Source organism: Alligator mississippiensis, chromosome 3 (assembly GCF_030867095.1).
Source record: "Alligator mississippiensis isolate rAllMis1 chromosome 3, rAllMis1, whole genome shotgun sequence".
Lineage (NCBI taxonomy): Eukaryota > Metazoa > Chordata > Crocodylia > Alligatoridae > Alligator > Alligator mississippiensis.
Window position 1 is genome coordinate 234,162,612 of NC_081826.1, and position 19,468 is coordinate 234,182,079.

Here is a 19,468-nt window from a genome sequence, read left to right on the forward strand (position 1 = left end):
CCCTTTGTTTCCAGTATCGACTCACAGCATCTGACTGTTTTTCACCTCTCTCTCTCCCCCCAGGCTCACCACTCTTCCACTCCACACTGGCTGCATCCGGTATCCATGGTCTTGTCCCAGGTAAGAGTTCAGGCTCTGCTGAGCCAGCTTTGTTTGGGCATTCCTCCTCCTGCGGTTGCCACCACTCACCCCTGTCAGGGCTGTCATATGATACCAGATGCTCTAGGACTTCTGAAGAACCCACTTCTGGTCCTCCCTGAATAGTGGCTGGTAAGGTTTTTACCACCCCCCCTCCCCCCGAGGGCCAGCCAGTGAACCAGGGTCAGCACACCACCATAAAGTGTGTAGCCACTTCAGTTTTTCTCCCTTTGGTCTCGGCACAACTCATCCTCCTGAGGCAGCCTCTCTCCTGCCATACCCTTGATCCTCAGCCACGTCTCATCGGCTTTTGCTCCTGGCTGCAAGGTAAGTCTTGGTTTGTGGCGGCATCCCTGCCACACATTCCAACTTTTTATAACAAGTGCTCGGCATTCAAAGGAAACCAGACACTCAAGGAATGCATGTAAGCATAAGTCTTTCAAACAAAACTTAAATCTAATTAAGTGAAGAAAATGTAATTTCATTTTCAACTAAAATGTCTGAATACATGATACACTTGAATTCTCCCATTTTCTTCCCTTTTTTTTTTAAAGCCGCTTTAGTCTCTTTGAGATCAATCCAATTATGATCAAGGAATGTTAGTAAATAGGGACATGCTTTACAGCAGAAGACATGGCTGTGAATAAAGCTGTAAATACTTTATACAATACAACAGTAGCAGCACAACTCCCTCAAAACATTAAATATTTTATAGACTTAGAATTTTTGATTTGGGTAAGTGATAGACTACTGAAGTTTGTTCCATTTCCATTGATTACTTATTTAATTTGTTTATTAAGTTTATGACAAACCACAAATAGAAAACCTTTAAGACTATATTCCCCTGACATTAAAATATGCATCATGTGACATATCACCATCATCTAGGTTTTATTTTTTGAAACATATAAATAATTCCTTCCTTGGTCTTCTGAACAATGATGGGCAAAGTGGCAGATCCTAGGACATTCATCTACTCTGTTATGAGCTTCGATGAATACTTCTAATAGTTTCACTTTGAATAGCAAGTACTTTATACAACAGAAAAAAGCTCTTTATAATAACTGTACAGAGGAGCACTAAAAGGAATTTGATTCTTTGATGGAAAAAAAATACTAAAAGTTATCTTATTCACAGAAGGAACACGGGAGCAATTCATAATCCGAAACTAAGTTACAGTGTTTGCACTGTAGAACTACAATAAGCTGCCTAGGTTTAATGTTCTAAAGCAGCCTGGGCTTGCATTATAAGCAGCACAGACCTTTCACTAAGTTGCATTTAGTTATATGAGAATCCTATTTTTTATGGCATATATTAATAAAACATGAAGACATTTTGTGTACTGGTTCTTTTTACAGTAGAGCACTCATCTGGAAAAAAACCCCCACAAAATGACCAAGTCCCAGAATTCATCAAAATTTATGGGTTTTTTGGAGGATGGTAAATTCAATGAGTGACTTTGCATATTTTTATCTAATCATATTAGCTTCCATCTATACATATTGTCTTAGGTGAGGCTAATATCAATTTTACTTTGCTGCAACCAAGAACAGTGATACAGGAATGAAATCCAAACAATTTCCATTGCTGACCTGATTAAAAAAATTAAAGATATTTATATCTCCACTACCTCCTAACACAGTGATCTTATGATGAAAGTCTGTAAAAGGCACTCTCCACTATCTGTCTACTTCAGGGATGGGCAAAATACTGTCCATGGCCTGGATCCGGCCCATGAAGGGTTCCTACCCAGCCCAGGTGCAGGGGCAGTGCTTGCCCAGGCACAGCAGGGCTGGGGCAGCACGGCTGCCGGACTCCATTTTCCAGAAGCCCAGGCAGCAATGGTGGCTCCTACCTACCATTACCACCAGACCCACCCTGCTGCCCGGGCACTCCAGCCCATCTGCCCCACATCCACTGCCAGAGGCAGGATCTTTGCAGGCAGGGCGATCAGCCAGATGGCTGGGATGGGGCTGAGGGCTGGCAAGGAGCAGTGTTTGGGAGCAGGGAGGGTAGGAGGGGCCAGGGAAACCCCAGGATCTTGGGGTGGTGACAGCTCAAGGCCAGGGCAGAGCCACAATGCACTGGGCACAGATCCTGCAGAACTGGGGCTCTACCCTGGCCTTGGCTCCACACTGTCACTGTCCCAAGATCCCGTGGTCTTCATGGAAACTGGCCAGGTACCACATGGGCAGGACACTCCTCTGGGTAGACACAATTGGAGCACCCTGCCCACACATAAGAAATTCCTGCCCAGAAGAGCATTCCATCTTTTTTACTCTTCTGTGAAATATGAAACACCATAGCCAGAAGGAAATATGACTACATCCTGCTTGCCACCAAACAACTTTGAGGTAAACAGACTATTCTAACTTTTCTCGGAGCCTAACCTGCATAAAATGAACTGTTCTAAACAGAAGATTTTACCACACCTTTAACTCTCCTATGAAATATGAACTTTGATTTCTACCTAAGAGAACTTTTACAATCTTTTCTCCTATGCCTGATGAAGGGTGTTTGTGCCCGAAAGCTTGCAATTAAAGAAAAAATGTTTTTGCAAAAATCTAGTTTCTCTAATAAAAGATATCACCTCTACCATGAGTAATGAATATAGCTACCACTCATTTAAACCTAAACTGTAGTTCTGAGACTGAATGGTTTTCACAGCAGAATGTGCAGCATGAAAAAAGATACCTTCTTTTCTTAACTAAAAAGATGTACTGAAAAGCTTATGCTATCACTTACTTCGGGTTTTTTTTTTAAACTATACTTTTCTCCACCATGTTTAGTAATAACATCTCTTTATTCTGCCTGTTTCCTTTTATGTTCCCACTTAAATGGGGAAGAGCCAATATAATCGAGTGTGTGCTACCTACACTGGCAATTATTTATCAACAAAAGCATGTCTTCAAATGTTAGGAAGGCATTTGACAATTGATCTGTAGTTATACCAGATGCTCTTAACCTTAGCTGCTGTTGTGTCTTTGGACTCTGGGTGGATGTATCAGAATTGGCAGATTTTCAAACCACAAGTTTTAGAAGTGAAATGAAGAAGTGAGTCACACCGATGCCAAATCTGTCGGTCTATTCTGAAATATCTTTGATTCAATTCTTTCTTCAGTGACACAAAAAATAGGATTTTATCCATGTGTGGGAGGAGAAATAAAAAGACTCAGATCAATAAAAGCTCTCAGTGGAAGCTTGAACAACACAACCTATAGCAAGTACCACTTTTTCAAATAAAATGGTCTATAGATAAACACGGTTAAGATAGAAAGATCACTTTGAAATAATACAAGAAGTTTACAATTTCCTTTTTATCCATCAGGTTATCTGGTTAAAACACACTGTTCTTCATAAAAAATATACAAAAAGATTGCTCTTTTTGTGCACAGGACAGGGAACAGCTGTTACAAGCATTGATGCCTGTAAAATAATCTATAAAATACAACCTTTTAGAGACTGTTGTGATGAACTAAAATTCCCAACAGATGAAACAGATACTCTTAACTATCATGTTTATGTGCATGAAAAACAGATCCTTTGTAAGATATGTTCAATAAACCATACTTTATAGATGTACTGCATTTCCTTTCTGCTCCCTGAATGCTTTAGAGTTTATGCCAATAGCTTTCAGAAGTAAAATAAAAATAAAAAACAAAATCAAGACAGTACACCAGCACATGGTCCTTCTACACTGTTTGACAATATCTTCTTAGAAGTAAGAATGCAACAATGTCTTCCCAAATTAGTCTTTTTAAGTTACCTGACTAATTACTGACTAATTACTCCCCCCTAATATTTGTAAGAATTTGGTTTATGCACCAATATCAGTTTTAACATAACCCTCTATAGAAAAAGTTCTGCTCTAAGGCAGACAATGAGGCCAAAATCAATTTAATTCATGCATGCTCAGCAAAAGATAGAGTTTTGTGCTAAGGAAGATGGGTAGAATTTTCAAAAAGAACATAAGTAATTAATCAATGCTAATCCAACTGAATGTCAAAACCACTTCGGTGCTTTTGAAAACCCCAATCAATGTATTAACAAGCCAGTAACTGAATACATGCCGAGATGTATTGTCCACATGCACACTCTTACTAAGGAGTTTCTCTCTCACCCTGAGTTTCAGCTGAAGACTCTTTTTAGCCTTAGCAGTACCTGGAGAGTATGCTCTAGTCCCACCCCTTCTCATGCCCCCACAGCCAGGTGGATAAAGGATAGTATGTATTTCCTGCTTCTGAGTTTCCTCTCAACTACAGAGGCCAATGGTACACTACCTACTTTCTCCTTGGTATAGGGGTAGGGCTAGAGAATGAGATCACACTTAAGGTACTGCTATGGCAAAAATGTCTCCAGTCAAAATTCAGGATGAGACTCACCTACTAGTGAGAATGTGTATGCGGACAATCACTTGAAGGAAAAGTACTTGTTACAACATATCAGATGGAAATATCTCTCTATAAAAAGTTCTTATTTTGGAACTTAATTCTCTCTGCCTCCCAAACACTAAATAGTGCAAAAGTGGTAATTGTAGGAGTTTGAAGTTTTATGGGACAATATTGAAAGATATTGACATTTTATTAAATTAGAAGATCAAAACTTTTTTACAGAAAGTACCATGTTATATACTAACTTTCTTTTATTGTAAAAATCTAGTAATTCCAGAGTCTCATATCTGCTATTAACCAGCTACCTCCTCCTCTGCAAGGAAATCTAAGCCTAGGTAGATTTGCTTCAGCCTTTAAAAACAAAAAGTGGCTAAATTATTTATGAGCATAGGAAAGTAAGGCTGCTGAAGTCACCTAGTCCACCCCTCTACTCAAGGTAGGATCATCCCTGACTAAACCATCCCTGCCAAATATCCATGTAACCCGCTTTTCAACATTTCCAGGGGTGGAGATTCCACAACTTTTCTAGGTAGCCTTGTCCAATGTTTGGCCACCCTCATAATCAGAGTCAATACCCTATCTAAAAGAAAATACATTCAGCACACAGCATAATATAATTATCCACTTACTTTTCATCCCATACATGATCACCCCTATGGAAGAGAACTAGGTTGTATTCAGGGTCCAGGGCCAACCCAGAAACCTGGCCTAGTTTAATGTTTATTCCAGGCCAGTCTACTGCCTCTTCTATGTGGAAATCTAAAAAATAATAAAAATAATCATGAAGTATATTTATGTGAAAACATGAAATCAGGAGAAAATTCACAATGTTATGATACAAGAATTAGCAGAGATTTTGTTTGTTTATTTACATGCAATATTTCCATGAAATATGTTCCAATTTGACTGCAAGCAGTAATTTTCTGATGACAAACATAATTCATGCATAAGCATTGGCATCTTGATCTACATAGGATGACAGAAAATATGTGAACCTACCTTGGATTTTATTCTTTTCTCCATCTTAATATACTACATATGCACAGAATATGAATTTAGTACCAACTGTGTATGCACACACTATATTCTATGGTTTAAGAGACTGAATTAAATACATACAATCAGCAAAGTGAGTTTCTATTATTAACATATCAGTCATTTTATTAAAATATTTTCAATTTTTTTCAATTTGATTCTGACTGGCTTGGTATCAAAGATGGCTGATCCAAAACAATCAAAGTCAAGGTCCATGTTTTTCAAAGAGCAACAAAAACAGATGAAGAGCAAAACCTGTTTTCCCCAAAGCACAAGGAAGAAACCTGAACAAACTATTAATACCATGCACCTTGCCTCTGTGTACTTTCAGAGGGTAAAAACCTCCCGTTATCCTGTGTAATATTTGTATCTCAAGTTAGCATGTTATTACATTGTCTGAAGCAATTTATATACCAAAGAACAAGTAGGTAAAAGGAAGGGCAAGAGGAAGGGCAGTGAAGAAAGGCATATCTGTCAACTCACTTAATTTCTTTATTTCTGAAAACAGAAATTCCTGCTAATTTTTGGATAACCCAAAACCTGATTTTCACACAATGAATCAAAAGCATTGTATTTAGCAAGAGAGTAACTCTGAAAATTGGGATCAGTCTCTTTGTGATTTCTCATCTTGCTGCTATATAAAAAGATTATTAAAACATTATAATATTATGTCTAAGTTTATTTAAGATTCACAAATGTTTGCTTTTTACCTCAATTTGTTCATAGTAGCATATAGTGTTTGTTCTTCCCTAAGGATTTTAATTTTGGGGGGAAAAGACATTATTAATAGTGGTCAGTGAGTGATCCCAAAAATGTTTACGGTTTGAACAGAAGAAAATAGTTCAGAAATCTTTCCAAAATCCTTGTATCCCCACCTAGCCATTTAAACACTCTTTGTTGTTTACATTGCTCATCCCCATTCAGGATGGGAGTTACAGTGTACTACACTAATGCTAGTGACTATTAACTCAATTTGTCATTTGGCTTGCCTTCTCTGCAGTATTAGCTCAAGATGCAACTCAACTACTGACCTTAAGTAGTCTACTGTACACCCCCCCCCCCCACACACACACATTCTGCTCAAGGTAAGTTGTACCTAAAACTCCAGCTATACTGAACATAAGAACTGCCATTCCCTGGGTCATACCATAGCTCTGTCTTGCCCAGTATCCCATATCACACAGTGGCAGATAGTAAATGCTGAAAGGGAGTCAACAGGGTATGACTTTTTCCCCCTGTTCCTCTCCCACTTATCCTCCAGCGTTTAAGGTCTAGGAATTTTTTAATCAGAGGCTGTGAATCGGGTCATGTAGTAATGAAGGGGGTCTTGGTTACTCTAAGCTGCTAATTCAAAAGCTCTTCGGAAACAGATTTTCACTCATGAAGTGCTGACCTGCTAACTTGTGAAGAAGAATTAATATGAGCATTAATATGAGTACAGAATTCATACGAGTACAAATAACTCGAGCTACTAATTCAGAGGAAATAAGCCCATCGTGATTCATTGTCTTCCAGTGACATTAAACCATTATAGCTGTGCTCTTTTAAATCCCCTGATACTTTTTTAATTTGTAATGTAACTATGTGCATCATTATACCTCTTGCAATAGGTTGCAGTGGTTTTGTTACCTACCTCAGGGCTGAGTCCCTGAAGGAAGGCAATGAAGCTTTCTCTGTGCAGACCCTGCTGCTCTGGCTTCCAGAGGTAAGAGAGTAGGATCAAGAATGCTTTTGTACTTGTGGTAGTGTTGGAGAGAGATTGTAGCTGTGATGGCCTGGGAAATACGTGAAAGGCATGCACGTGGATGTTCAGTATTGATTATTCTAAATCTTGCATGGTCCAGCCAATATAATGTATTAAGAAACCCATTTAAGAAATATGATTTCTATATATGAACAGCTAGCTTTGGAAAGACTTGAATTTTTTTAAACGTATATTGTGGTGAAAAATGGAGTAGCAGATCTTGAAAGCGTGTTCATTCTAGAGCTTCTGAAAAGGAAACATCATGAGGTGTTGATACAAGAGGAAATTTGAAAGGTAATTTTTTTGTCCTGGTTACATTTTATTTGCAGTAATGCAATGCTAAACCAGAAAAAAATCATCACATAAATACTTCTAAAACATTAGTTCCATGGATATTTAAACAGTTCTATGTTTAGGTTTGAAGTGAAAATCATTATATCACAAAAAACTTAAAAGCCCGGTTTTTCTCTTCGTGGAAATGTTACATATTCTATTTCTCTTGTAACAAAACAGCAAATTTCATACATTATTATTTTATTTACTAAAAAGGGTTTAATGACAATTATCCAGGAAGCAAATTCATGATGTACTAGAAGTCTCTGTATTCATAAGGGCTGGAAGGGACCTTGCAGATCATCAGGTCCAGCCCCCACCTCTCCAGGCAGGAAGACAACTGGGGTTAGGTGACTGTCTAGTCCCCTCCTGAAAACCTCCAGAACAGGTGCCTGCACCACCTCTGGAGGGAGTTTATTCCACAGTCTGGGCACCCTGACTGTGAAGGAGTTTTTCCTGGTATTAAGCCTGAAGCAGCCATCCAGGAGTTTGTACCCATTGGTCCTGGTCTTCCCCGGGGGTGCCCTAGTGAACAGTTGTTCACCAAGCTCCTGATGCACTCTGATATAGCGGTAAGTCACTATCAAGTCCCCTCTCAACCTTCTCTTCTTTAGGCTAGGCTAAAGAGGCCCAGGTCCCTCAGCTCTTCCTTGTATGGCTTGCCTTGCAAGTCCCTGATCTGTTATGCATGTGGGCAAATAGATTCGTCACCTGTTTTCAGCCTGTTAAGAGTTTTTCTTCCTAATAAATATTCTTGATAGGGAATTGGTGAGGGCAAGAGAGTCAAAGTAGAGAGTCCCTCTTTTCTTGAAGTGCATAATTTAATTCCTCCCCCTTCCATTTCTGCTCAGTCTCAGAAAATTAAGCAAAGATTCCTTTGATAAGCAAGATTTGTTTAGTAATACAGTTTATTGGACCAACTATATACTTGAGAGAGATGTTAGACAAGATTTCAGGTAAAAACACTGTTCCTCAATTCTGGGAAAGCAGTAGAGAAACAGCCCTAGTTAAATACTATGTATAATAATGACTTCTGTTTAACTCAGTCGTGCAAATGAAAACAGTCCCTTAAAGAAGAGGTAGAGCTGTGGAGGGAAGATAAGGACAGTTTTCAGGGCAGGTGTCCAACTAATCTCCTATGCCATCTTTTTTTCTTCTCCTCAAACTGATTTTTCACTAATTTGATCTTTAGGCTCAGACTGAGGAAACCCAAGGCCCAGGTGCCTGGGTCCAGTCAATGCTCCACTGGTACAATGGCTGCTCAGTCTTGTTTAAACATACTCCATTTCATAGCTCATGGGACACCGAGTTCTCCACAAGATTCTTATAGACACGTTTTTGGGAAAAAAGATAGATTTAAAATGCAGGGAAAAAAGTTAAAATCTGCCCTGAGTCCTAGACTTTTTACTGAATAAAAAACTTGTTTCTCTTTGGAAAGTTTTATTCTTTTAATTCAATAGATATTAATCAAAACCATGAAAAAATTAGCACAGGAGAAGAAAATAAAATGCTTGGCTAGCTAGTGAGGACAGAATCAAATCATGTTATACCTGAATTTTAACTTAATTCGTTTGCTTCTAGGCCTGTTATGCATGAGTATAATCTTTATATCTTGCATCTATGTAAGTGAACTACTGATGAAAAGTCTGGGTAGATAAGGCCAGAAACTTTTAAAAATCCAGAGTGCTGAGAAAGAAAAATGATCATAGACTGAGTTTTACAAACAGGTTTCTTGCTCAGTTCAGTTTTTGGCATGGCACTTTGATTACGGAATAAATGGAATAACTTCTGTAAGGATCAACAATTTAGAGTCAGAGGCAAATGTCACTAAGTCTGCTGAAAGATGTCTTTGTCTTCCACTTGCTAGGAGATTCCTCAGCTCTTTACCTCAGTGGAGAATCTAAATCAGAGCAGTTCCTGAATCTGTCATTTGTCGAATGGCTATGTCCAAGGCTGAAAATGGAAACAACGACCATTCTAGAGCTTGTGCAAAACTTGACATCCTGGCTTCTCAAACTGGAAAAAATAATTGTGAGCACATCGTCCTATACTCAGACAAGGCTCCTTGGGTGAATTTGATATCTTTTATTAGACCAACCCAAATAGTTGGAAAATATTTATTAAGCAAGCTTTCAGGTTCAAAAACCCTTTGTCAGGCTAAGGAAGTTTCAGCAGTTGGTGTGTGCTCTTCCTGGATGGAATGAAAAGTCCTATACTCTGCATCCTGAAATAGCTCTTTTCCAAAACTACTGACGTGAAGCTTGCTACAATCTTAAGACTATCATTAGGCCAAGACCCAGCTGCGTCAACATATTCAAATCTATTTTTATGCCAAGAAAGCTGCACTTTAAAACAAAGCAGATCCCAAAATTTAGGACATCAAGACTGAAGAAAAAGCATTTGCAGTTCAGTGAAATTAGACATGAAGTAATCTTCTAAAACGGATTATACAAAAGCCAAAAGCTGCCTCATCTAAGGCACCTTTAAAAGGCCAACTATTCTGATTGTATTTTCCCGTCACCATGACTTGGAATGGGGAGTTCATCAAAAAGAGTGAGATGACATAAAAGATTAACCATAGGAGAACAACCTAAGAAGGAAAAAATAGAAAATATTTCTGAGCCCAACATCCAGAAGCACTTGAGTCTGGGTTTCTTTCTTTCTTTTTTCTTTTTTGTAACCTGAGTATTGCTTAGATGCAACAGTCATGTGTGCAACAGTCATGTGTCTAGAAAACCATGACTCAGAGAAAGACATGCATATGAACACTAGATAATCAACACTAATGAATCTAAAAATACAGTTTCAGAAGTCTAAAACAAAAAATCATCATTGAAATAATGGTGCGCTTGATTCAACAAAACTCCACAGCTGCAGGGAAAATGATTAGTGATCCATGATACAACTTACATTATCTCTATTTGTGGCCTGACAGAGAATGAAGGACACAATTTTGGACACATGCATAAACAAGATAATTTTCTCATATAAACAAAAATAGATATCTAGTATCCACTTGGAGGGTACTCACCTCACCTCATTCAAAACTAGTCTGCTTTGTGAACTTATCCTACACACATTTCGTTTTAGATGGGTCTATGAAATAAGGTGTCTCATGCTATCAGAAAGCTTAGGTACTTACAAAAAAACCTTAATTTTGGGTTCTTAAGCTTCATTTCCTCTGTGAGGTTAGATATAAGTATATATTGTGGAAAAATCCCTAACAGTTCCACTTATATACCGAACAAGGGAAAAATTCCTTAACGATCAACAACAGTTACCAGTCAAAATGCTGTGAAACCCTTTCTGGGATTTTTGTGACAATATTCTATTTAGCTGGCATTATCTATTAATTTGATCACATTTTCAACATCTTGAATAGTATATTATTTTTATCTTTTTATCCGTTGTAGGTTTTCAATAAGATAACCATATTCTACTGCACAGCCATAATTTGAGAGAATACTGTAATACTACTCATTTACTCTATGCTAAAACTGGCTGTTACAATACCTAAATACCTCATTCAATCTTCAAACCTGGAATGAAGATGAAGAACTGGTATTCAATGCATCTGAGACTATTTCTTTATTTAGCCAATGAAAAATCTGTTGTAAATATTGAGCTTTATACATTTCTAACGGGGGCAGTTCTCCAGTGTTGTAACATAGTGGAGTCTCACTGATTTTAACCAAACTGCACAGAATACCAGTGAGTAAATCTTGTAGTAACCTATACACTCAATTATTAGGATAGTGGTAGTACTTGCAGTTAACAGTATGGTAGTATCAAACTTGTTTCATGTTTGGTCACACTGACTGTAACAGGGACGAGCAAAATACGGTCCGCAGGCTGAATCCGGTCCAGCAACTGATTGGATCTGGCCTGCAGCTGCCCCTGTGGCACTCCACACCGTGCCAAATCCCAACTGCTTCCACCTGGGGCAGCTCATGCCACACTCCCACCTGCAACCACCAATGGATCCAGCCAGCATGCACTGCTTCCCTGCGGGGCTGCTCCTCCTCTTCCTCTTGCCCCTGCTGCGCCACTGCAGCAGGTAGCCTGTGGAAGAAAGGAATCAGTGGGGACATGTGCTGGGCACCACATGCCCAGCCAGGTTGGGGGGGAGCTGCAGTAGGGCAGCTCCTGCATCAGCGCACGGCACTCCAGCTCCAGGCTGCCTTCCACCCACTTGACCCACGTAGTGCAATGAGCAACTGCCTGTAGGTGGCTGAGTGGGTGAAAAGTGGTTGGGAGTTGGAGCTAGAGCCCCATAGGCTGTAGCTTTCCTCTCACCTGGCTGGGTGTGTGGTGGTGCCTGACATGCGTCCCCACAGCCGCTGCCCTTCTCCACACGATGTGCTGCCCGGAGTGGCACAGCAGGGGCAGGAAAAGGAGAAGGACCTACTGGAGGTGGGAGGAGCCAAGCAGTACCTGGGTGGCTACAGCCACACTGGGAGCAGCCCCACTGGGAAGCTGAATGCGCTGGCTAAGGTGGGCGTGGGATGGAGCATAGTGCGGCCTGCCTCTGGTGGGAACATGCAGGGCTCAGCCCCAAGCAAGGCACCACCCACAGGGGTAGCTGTGAACTTGATGGTGGGTGAGGTGGGGGAAAACCATACTACCCAGCTGAGCTCTGCTGCATGTGCCCCCTCTGCCCCCGCTCCTTCCCCCCGCCCCTGGCTGGCTCCTGGGACCTAGCCCACAGGCAGCGCCCCCCCCCCCAATCTCCCCCATACAATATACAAGAGTAAGATTTTATTTTAAGCTTTTATGCAATTGCCTTTATATACACTGCTCATAAACACATAATTAGGGCAACATTTAAAAAAAATAAAATTAAAATGTTACAGTAGATGCTTGAATTTTAGTATATGATTTTTATCTATAATTTTTTTAAATAATATGTTCTGAAAGATTTTGCATGTGCAGCCCTTGTGACAACTCACCAAAACTCGTTAAAAGGCCCGCCAGCCAAAATAATTGACCACTGCTGGACTATGGCCTACTTGTGAAGTAAGATACTACTTAACCAAATATGGGTGATAGAATAAGGTTTTAGATAACTGGTCTAAAAACAAGCCATTTCTACTTTAATAAATATGTTGATTAATTACCATTTCAGGCAAATTAGGTAGATATAAAAATTCAAATACTACTGACAGTAAAATACCATATTTATTCAAATAGAAGATGAACCTGATTATAAGATGACCCCCCCAATAATTAGATCCTATATATGAACAATTTATACATTTGTTACAATTTTTCAGGTATAGAATCTAATTATTGGAGGTTTGCCTTTGATTTGTCCTACTCGCACTGCCACAGGAAGAAAAATATGCCAGGGGATCAGGTAGCCTTTTGCTTTTTACTTCCCCATAACTTTTACCCTTGGCAGCCTTTTTCACTTCCCCTTACAGTCAAGACTCCAAGCATGTAGAAGTGAAAAGCAAGTCCAAAAACAGTAACCTTGAAATTAAACGTGGCTTCTGTTTGCATATAATACCCAAAGACTTCATTCTTCCTACTAGGTAAATATGCAAAAGCTGTAAATCATGTATCACATTAGTCTAAAACCAAAAGACTTATGATTTACTATACAGATCATTGAGGTGGGCCCCACCAAAGTCAACAGCATTTCAAGTCATGGTGAGCCATGACTCCATACCCAGAATTCCTTTGTTGCACCCTCTCTCAGCCTGATGCATATTATTAATGTGGCCCCATGCTTGGGGATCCCATAGCTCACTGCTCAATCTGTCCGCCACAATGGATCCACATGCTAATTAGCCCCCAGCCATGAACAAAACCAGATGCTACTGTCACAAGTCCTAGGCTGCTCCAAAAAATTTATGTGCAGATGAGGCACTGGGCAACCTGGCACAGTTTCACCTCATGGAGGGTGGGGCCATACTAATCATATGCACTAGGCTTAACGTGGGCTATGTGTTTTATAATAGTGTTCACTGTTGACTGCATTTAATTAACTTCACAGTTGGCTTTCATTGTTGAGCACAAACTACTTGCAGATATAAAAAAAAAAACCACCCCAAAAAACAGAATCAACAACAACAAAAGAGCACACTTTACTGGAAGAAGCAGCACATTAATTCGACTCAGCTCTGTAGCATCTATACAGATCAGGTGTTTCAGCAGGGCTTTTTGGTGCTCTTAGCTAAAGTTGATTAAATCAGCTATTAGGTAAAGAAACACTAAAAAGCCACACTAAAGCACCCAATTTGTACAGACATTGGGCAAGTCAGGTCCAACTGATAATATACTGCCTCTTCTGGGCATGAACTGGGTTTGGTGCGGGAGTGCATGGAATTTAAAAGTACCGGGGGGGCGGGGGGGCAGTTTAAGCATCTGCAACCCACCATACTGCTTTTGGCAGTAGTTTAATGATAATGTATTTAGTGATATTTCTTTGTATGAAATTATGAGGAACTCTTTTCCCCATGCCAATTGGGGGAAAACACCTTTTCTTGGAATCAAGTAAATATGGTAGTTAAAACTTCAGAAATTTAACTAACACTGGGTGCATTTACATATATACCTAACTGTGCAGTAGACTTATTTGCTGCAGTGTAAAGCATCACATTCTACATGTACAATGCTACTGGACCACCGCAAACTAATTTTTGCCAGGGACACTACCATCTTAGGGCAGATAAAATAACTGCACCTAAACGTGTAAATGCTGTGTAAATGCTGACCTGAGTATACACTGCACCTGGTCAGCCCAGGCAGTAGAGGGCCAGATCCCTGCCTGCTGCCTAGTCACAAGGCTCCGCGTGCTGGGGCACTCTCATGCTCCAGTCAGCCCCAATGCCACCTCCTGGAGCCTGAGGCTGACCCCCAGGGCTCCCTACCAACCCAGAGCTTCTCCACCCTGGTTCAAGCTGCTGTGGTCCTGGGTGCAGCATCTGCATGTGCACCTTGGACCGCAGCAGTTTGAGCATCTACACTTGCTGTTAAGGTGCCGTAATAAGTTCCAGCACAAGCTGTGCTGGAGTTCATCATGTTGCCTTAATGGCATGTGTAGATACACCCACTATGAACAAACTTAGACTAGTACTAGGAACTCATACTCAAGAATACTGTCACCTTCTCGATGACAGAAACTATTTACCACTACGTAATTTTGGTGCAACTATGCTTTAGTTTTGCAACACTTGCATATACAACCACAGCAAAGGATGTACCACAATTTTTTAAATCTACAAAAAAAAAAAAAAAAAAATCAATTAGATCCTCCTTTTCCATAATTTTACTTCACATTAAATTATGTTACAGAAAGCAAACCAATGTTTCATCTTTCCTTTCAAAATCATATGATTCAAATTTCACATTTACTATAATGATAATCATTCTTTTGCCAAAAGATGGCGCTGACAGCTTTAGCATTCAGAATTTTTGCGCATGTATGTTGCATAGCACTTTATTGATTAAAGAGGGGAAATAAGCTTTAAATAAAATATTTTAAAGAAGTTTCTGTTTCGTTTCTCTCTTATTCTCTCACTTCAAATATCCAAGCAAGAGACCTGTCATAAAAAGCCCACAATCTACTTTTCCAATCAAAACAAAGGCCCTGCAGTAAGCACTGTAAACAAGCTGCTATTCTTCTGTCTAATCAGGACTTGTATCACTTAATATTCACTCTTCTTAACCAAATAAAAATAAAAGGGATATTTCTTAATAATATTCTCTAAAATGTCTCACCTTTCTAATTTGGACCTAAAAAAACAGATTTTGCAAAAACATGCATTTCTTGAACAAGGGGCCTGATTTTCCATGCACTTGTGTTGCTGTAACAGTGTCCTTAATTGAGTTATTCCTGAAGTACTTGGCACAAAAAGGAAAAATCAGGTTTATTGTAGATGTTTTCTTAACACTTTTCTTGCAAAAAACTTTGGCTGTGTTTCATTAAAGCAAGTACAAGAATGTACTACTAGAGTTCCTCACCTATGGTCTGCAATTACATACCAAACACAATATTTGGCAGTTAATACACTGTATTTGAATGTCATGCAAGCAGGATGTGTTACATGCTAATAGTATAAACTGAAATAGAAATCAAATAGATGATGAATAATTTATATTTGTAGGCAACAATGTATTCGGGAACATCAAGCTGGATGTTTGCAACATAAAAGCAAGTGTGAGCTGCTATGGCTCTCACACACTGATGGCTGCCATGCATACATATCAGTTAATTTTATGAGACACTCTTCACATGCTGCATTATCTGTCTTTCCACATTAGCAAGTAAGACTAATCACAATCAATACCACACAGCGACCACAACACAAATAAAAGAATATGATGCTTCTATGGTTTTTGCTGTCATAGAAACCTGAAGGGAATGAGTTATAAACCAGCTAGTTAAAATAGCTAATCTTCGTTTGAAATAAAGAGGGGAAAATGCCTAATAAATATTGACTTTCCACACAGTTCTTCAGAAACTACTTACTACTCTTCCTGATTTAGAGAAAAATTGATAATGGAACTACAAAAAATTCAATTTTTAAATCATTATAATCTGATAATTAGGATGAAAAATAAAATGGGTAGAGCTCCCCTTCATTAAATACTTTATGAAAGCCAGTTGCATAAAAAATAAATCACCTGAAATCACTGTTATATCCATTTTTGCTTATATCAGTTTAGAAGAATTAATGCTAAATTGATCACAATTTGTTTAATCATTAAAGCTGCTATCTGAGATTCAAACAATAAACTGTATTTTTCCCAGGAGACTATAATCTCCCTTTGAAATGAAGGGAAAAATGTATTAGTTAGGTAATCACTGAGACTTTATATATATATAAATGCAAAAGAAGTCTCCATAATCAGTAAGACTTTTTGCGAAATAGTTTCAAGCATCAATTGATATTCCCTTCAGATTTTGCTAATGTGGATCACAGCTCCTACCTTGAATTTCATTATTTAAAATGAACCCCTAACCCACCTCCTGTATGTTCTTTTTCCCAGCTTCCCTCATCATGTTTAGGTTGCTGTAAAGAGAAAGGTCTGTTCTCTGGTGGCCTCAAGGTAGATTCTAGTCTGTGAAATTTGTGAATTCTGTCTCTGACAAGAATAGTATTGTCCCTCTCATCACGATTTGTAACCTCTCTTGCATCAGACCAGCCAAGATCCTTCTTTTGGACTACATTAGCAATCTCAGCTACAAGATCTGATTCTGCCTTTTCTGTAGGGTTATACTTATGGACATGAACAACATCTTCCCTTTCTCCTAGCAGCTTGGAAATGAGTGAATAGAAATCACCTGTACAGAAAAGAGAAAAGATAAAAGGAAAGGGGGAAGATTATAACAGATTGTAAAATTTTCTAATTTTTTTAACCCAAGTACAATAATCAAATTATTCATATGGTCATCATAGCTAGTGTAGGAGGGAAGTCTTTACAGTCTCACAAATTTGAATGAAGAAAGCCTGTGGTAGGAAGAGATAATATTACAATTTCATGATCTTTAATTTACATAATAATGTCCACTTATACCTGACATTTTAAAATTAAAAAAAAGCATATCACCTCCATGTTGATATTCATGAGAACAAAAGAAAGTCTACATAATTAAAAAACATGTTTACAATGAATTCCATTAGATTTAAAAGTCAGAGCATTGAAGACTTTTTATATTGTGTATATATTATATAGAAAAATTGCAAAAATTCTTCAACCCTGTCAATTTTTCATTTGCAAAATTAGTCAGTTGCTATGTACTTAAACAACATCTCCTTGTAAATGTTACTGATTGAGAAGAAAAACTAATGTGCAACAGTTTCCATATAACATTGTGTAAAAAGGCAAAATTACTAGTTAACAAGGTAACTTGTATGCGATCATGCTCTTTAAGGTATTTAAACTAGGTACACATTGGTAAAAGGAAATAAAAAAAAATCCTTACAATCCTTCCTCAAAATCTCTCCTAAGCAAAAAGAAACAATTACCTCTACAGTTACATCATAAAGTGGCAAGCCTTCTAAAACGATGATGCTAAAACAAAGACAAATAAAAATGTATTCCATGTGCAAAATACTTATGTTCTCACGAAAAATTGCTTGAAATGCTTTTAATTCAATTAATTTATGTTTGATGTGGTAAAGAGACAAAATAGCAGCAAAAAAGGTTCTCTCCAGGGATTCTATTCCCAACTACTAAATACCTCACTAGCGTACAGTTGCCCATAGTTACTGAGCATTTTGTTGCCCTGGACCATTGCCTACTGCATGCGTTAGACACAGCTAAAGCTACTATTTGTTTTTGGAAGAGACACTGAACTAATAATTTTTGCCTTTGGTGTGAATCAGTATGTAGGGATCTGTTCTTTATTAGGTGTACTTAAAATGAATTCTCTTAATTAAGGATTTGCATTGCTTAATTTTTAAGATACTTTGTTGTATCAGATAATGCAAAACCTTCACTTTTTTTTTTAAGAATAGGAAGTCAAAATGATAACTGGCTAAGATTCAAATTATTTTACAGAAAATTCATCATAAAAATTGCTGTATGGGGGAAATTAAGTCTTTCTAAAGTCACCTTAAAAGATTCTGTCATATTTATAAACAGTCCTGGTTCAATGATTTCAACTAGGCTTCCAATCCCTGCCCTTGGAAGAGAAATATCCCAGGTGAAAACTTCTGTCAGAAAATAATTACTGAAGTAATAGGGCCAATTTCAGTAAAATGAACAAAGCAAATTAGACCTGAACAAAATTTGTTAAGCCATATAAGCCAGTATGCCTCATAAAACCTACTCTAAATGACAGCCTCCTGCCAATCAATTAACTCGTCCAAATGCTGATTCAGAAGACCAAAACCAGATGTTTGAACACTCAGTTGTATAAACAGCTTGGGATTCAACTGGGCCAGAAGTCTGAATGCCAATGGCTGCATTCTTCACAATAACTGCAAACGCCCTCTAAAACTGTAAGTATAAGTGTGCTTGCACATGCGATGGGGAACCCCACTGTTTCAGTTTAGGGAGAACTAAACCCCCGTAGCATGTACAAAGATGAGGGGCCCAGTCCTCAGGAGGTGTGTGACCTGGTGGCAGCTTGTGCAGGCGGGCTCAGCTGAAGGTGGGGGGAAGTGGTGAGAAGCCTGATTTTTTTTATTTTTTCCTCCTGGAGCCTGGCTGCCTGCCTGGGCCCCAGTGCTTTCCTCCATGGTGCTGGTGCCCCCCAGGACTGCCTGGGCTGGGTGCCAGTAGGGAGTGCCACCTGGGGGGGCACTGCCACTGGAGGGAAGCACTGGGGTCCTCCACAGCTCAGGGACTACTTGGCCCGCTTGCAGCTTGCCCCCCTCCCCTGCACCATCCCCGCCACCTTCCCACCACCTGGGACTGCCTGGGAACAGCTGGCTTGCCCTTGGGGCAGAGTGACAAGGTGGCAGGAGGGTGGCTGGGTGTGCTGGCAGTGGGAGAAGGCAGCCAGGATGGTGCACAGAGCACTGGAAGCCTGCCAAGCTCGAGCTTCCCCAAGCATGGCAGCTTCCAGCGCCCCGTGCACTGTTGGACTTTGTTAGGGAGCAAAGTAAAATACCTCGGATGGATTTTATTTTGCTACGTTACAAAGTCATTTAAAGCAGAATATGCTGCCGATCATGTAAGTAGCAACACCATGAGAGTGGTGCAAAAGGGCAATTAGGCTGCTTTAAAGGCCCATTTTGTTGCATGTACAAAGGGCCTAACTCTTACTGACATTAGACATTCTTAAAAACACTCTAGTAGTTTCTACCAGTTAAGCCTATTTATAAATTTCACACTGGTTACCATTTCCAGATACTAACAATTACTTGTA

The 19,468-nt window shown here is 39.2% G+C and overlaps 1 protein-coding gene across 11 annotated transcripts in view; it reads right to left on the reverse strand.

Annotated features, from left to right (window-relative positions):
• PAM (peptidylglycine alpha-amidating monooxygenase) overlaps positions 1 to 19,468 on the reverse strand; it is a 272,458-nt gene that overhangs the window by 28,227 nt on the left and 224,763 nt on the right. For 8 of the 11 annotated variants that reach the window (XM_059724977.1, XM_059724982.1, XM_059724979.1 and 5 more), the window contains 2 exons: positions 16,616 to 16,933; positions 5,159 to 5,288 (listed from right to left, as the gene is read on the reverse strand). In XM_059724977.1, coding sequence (XP_059580960.1) covers positions 5,159 to 5,288; positions 16,616 to 16,933 — 448 coding nt within the window. The remainder of the gene's footprint in view (positions 1 to 5,158; positions 5,289 to 16,615; positions 16,934 to 19,468) is intronic. The other 3 variants (XM_059724983.1, XM_059724985.1, XM_059724984.1) reach the window with 1 other exon arrangement.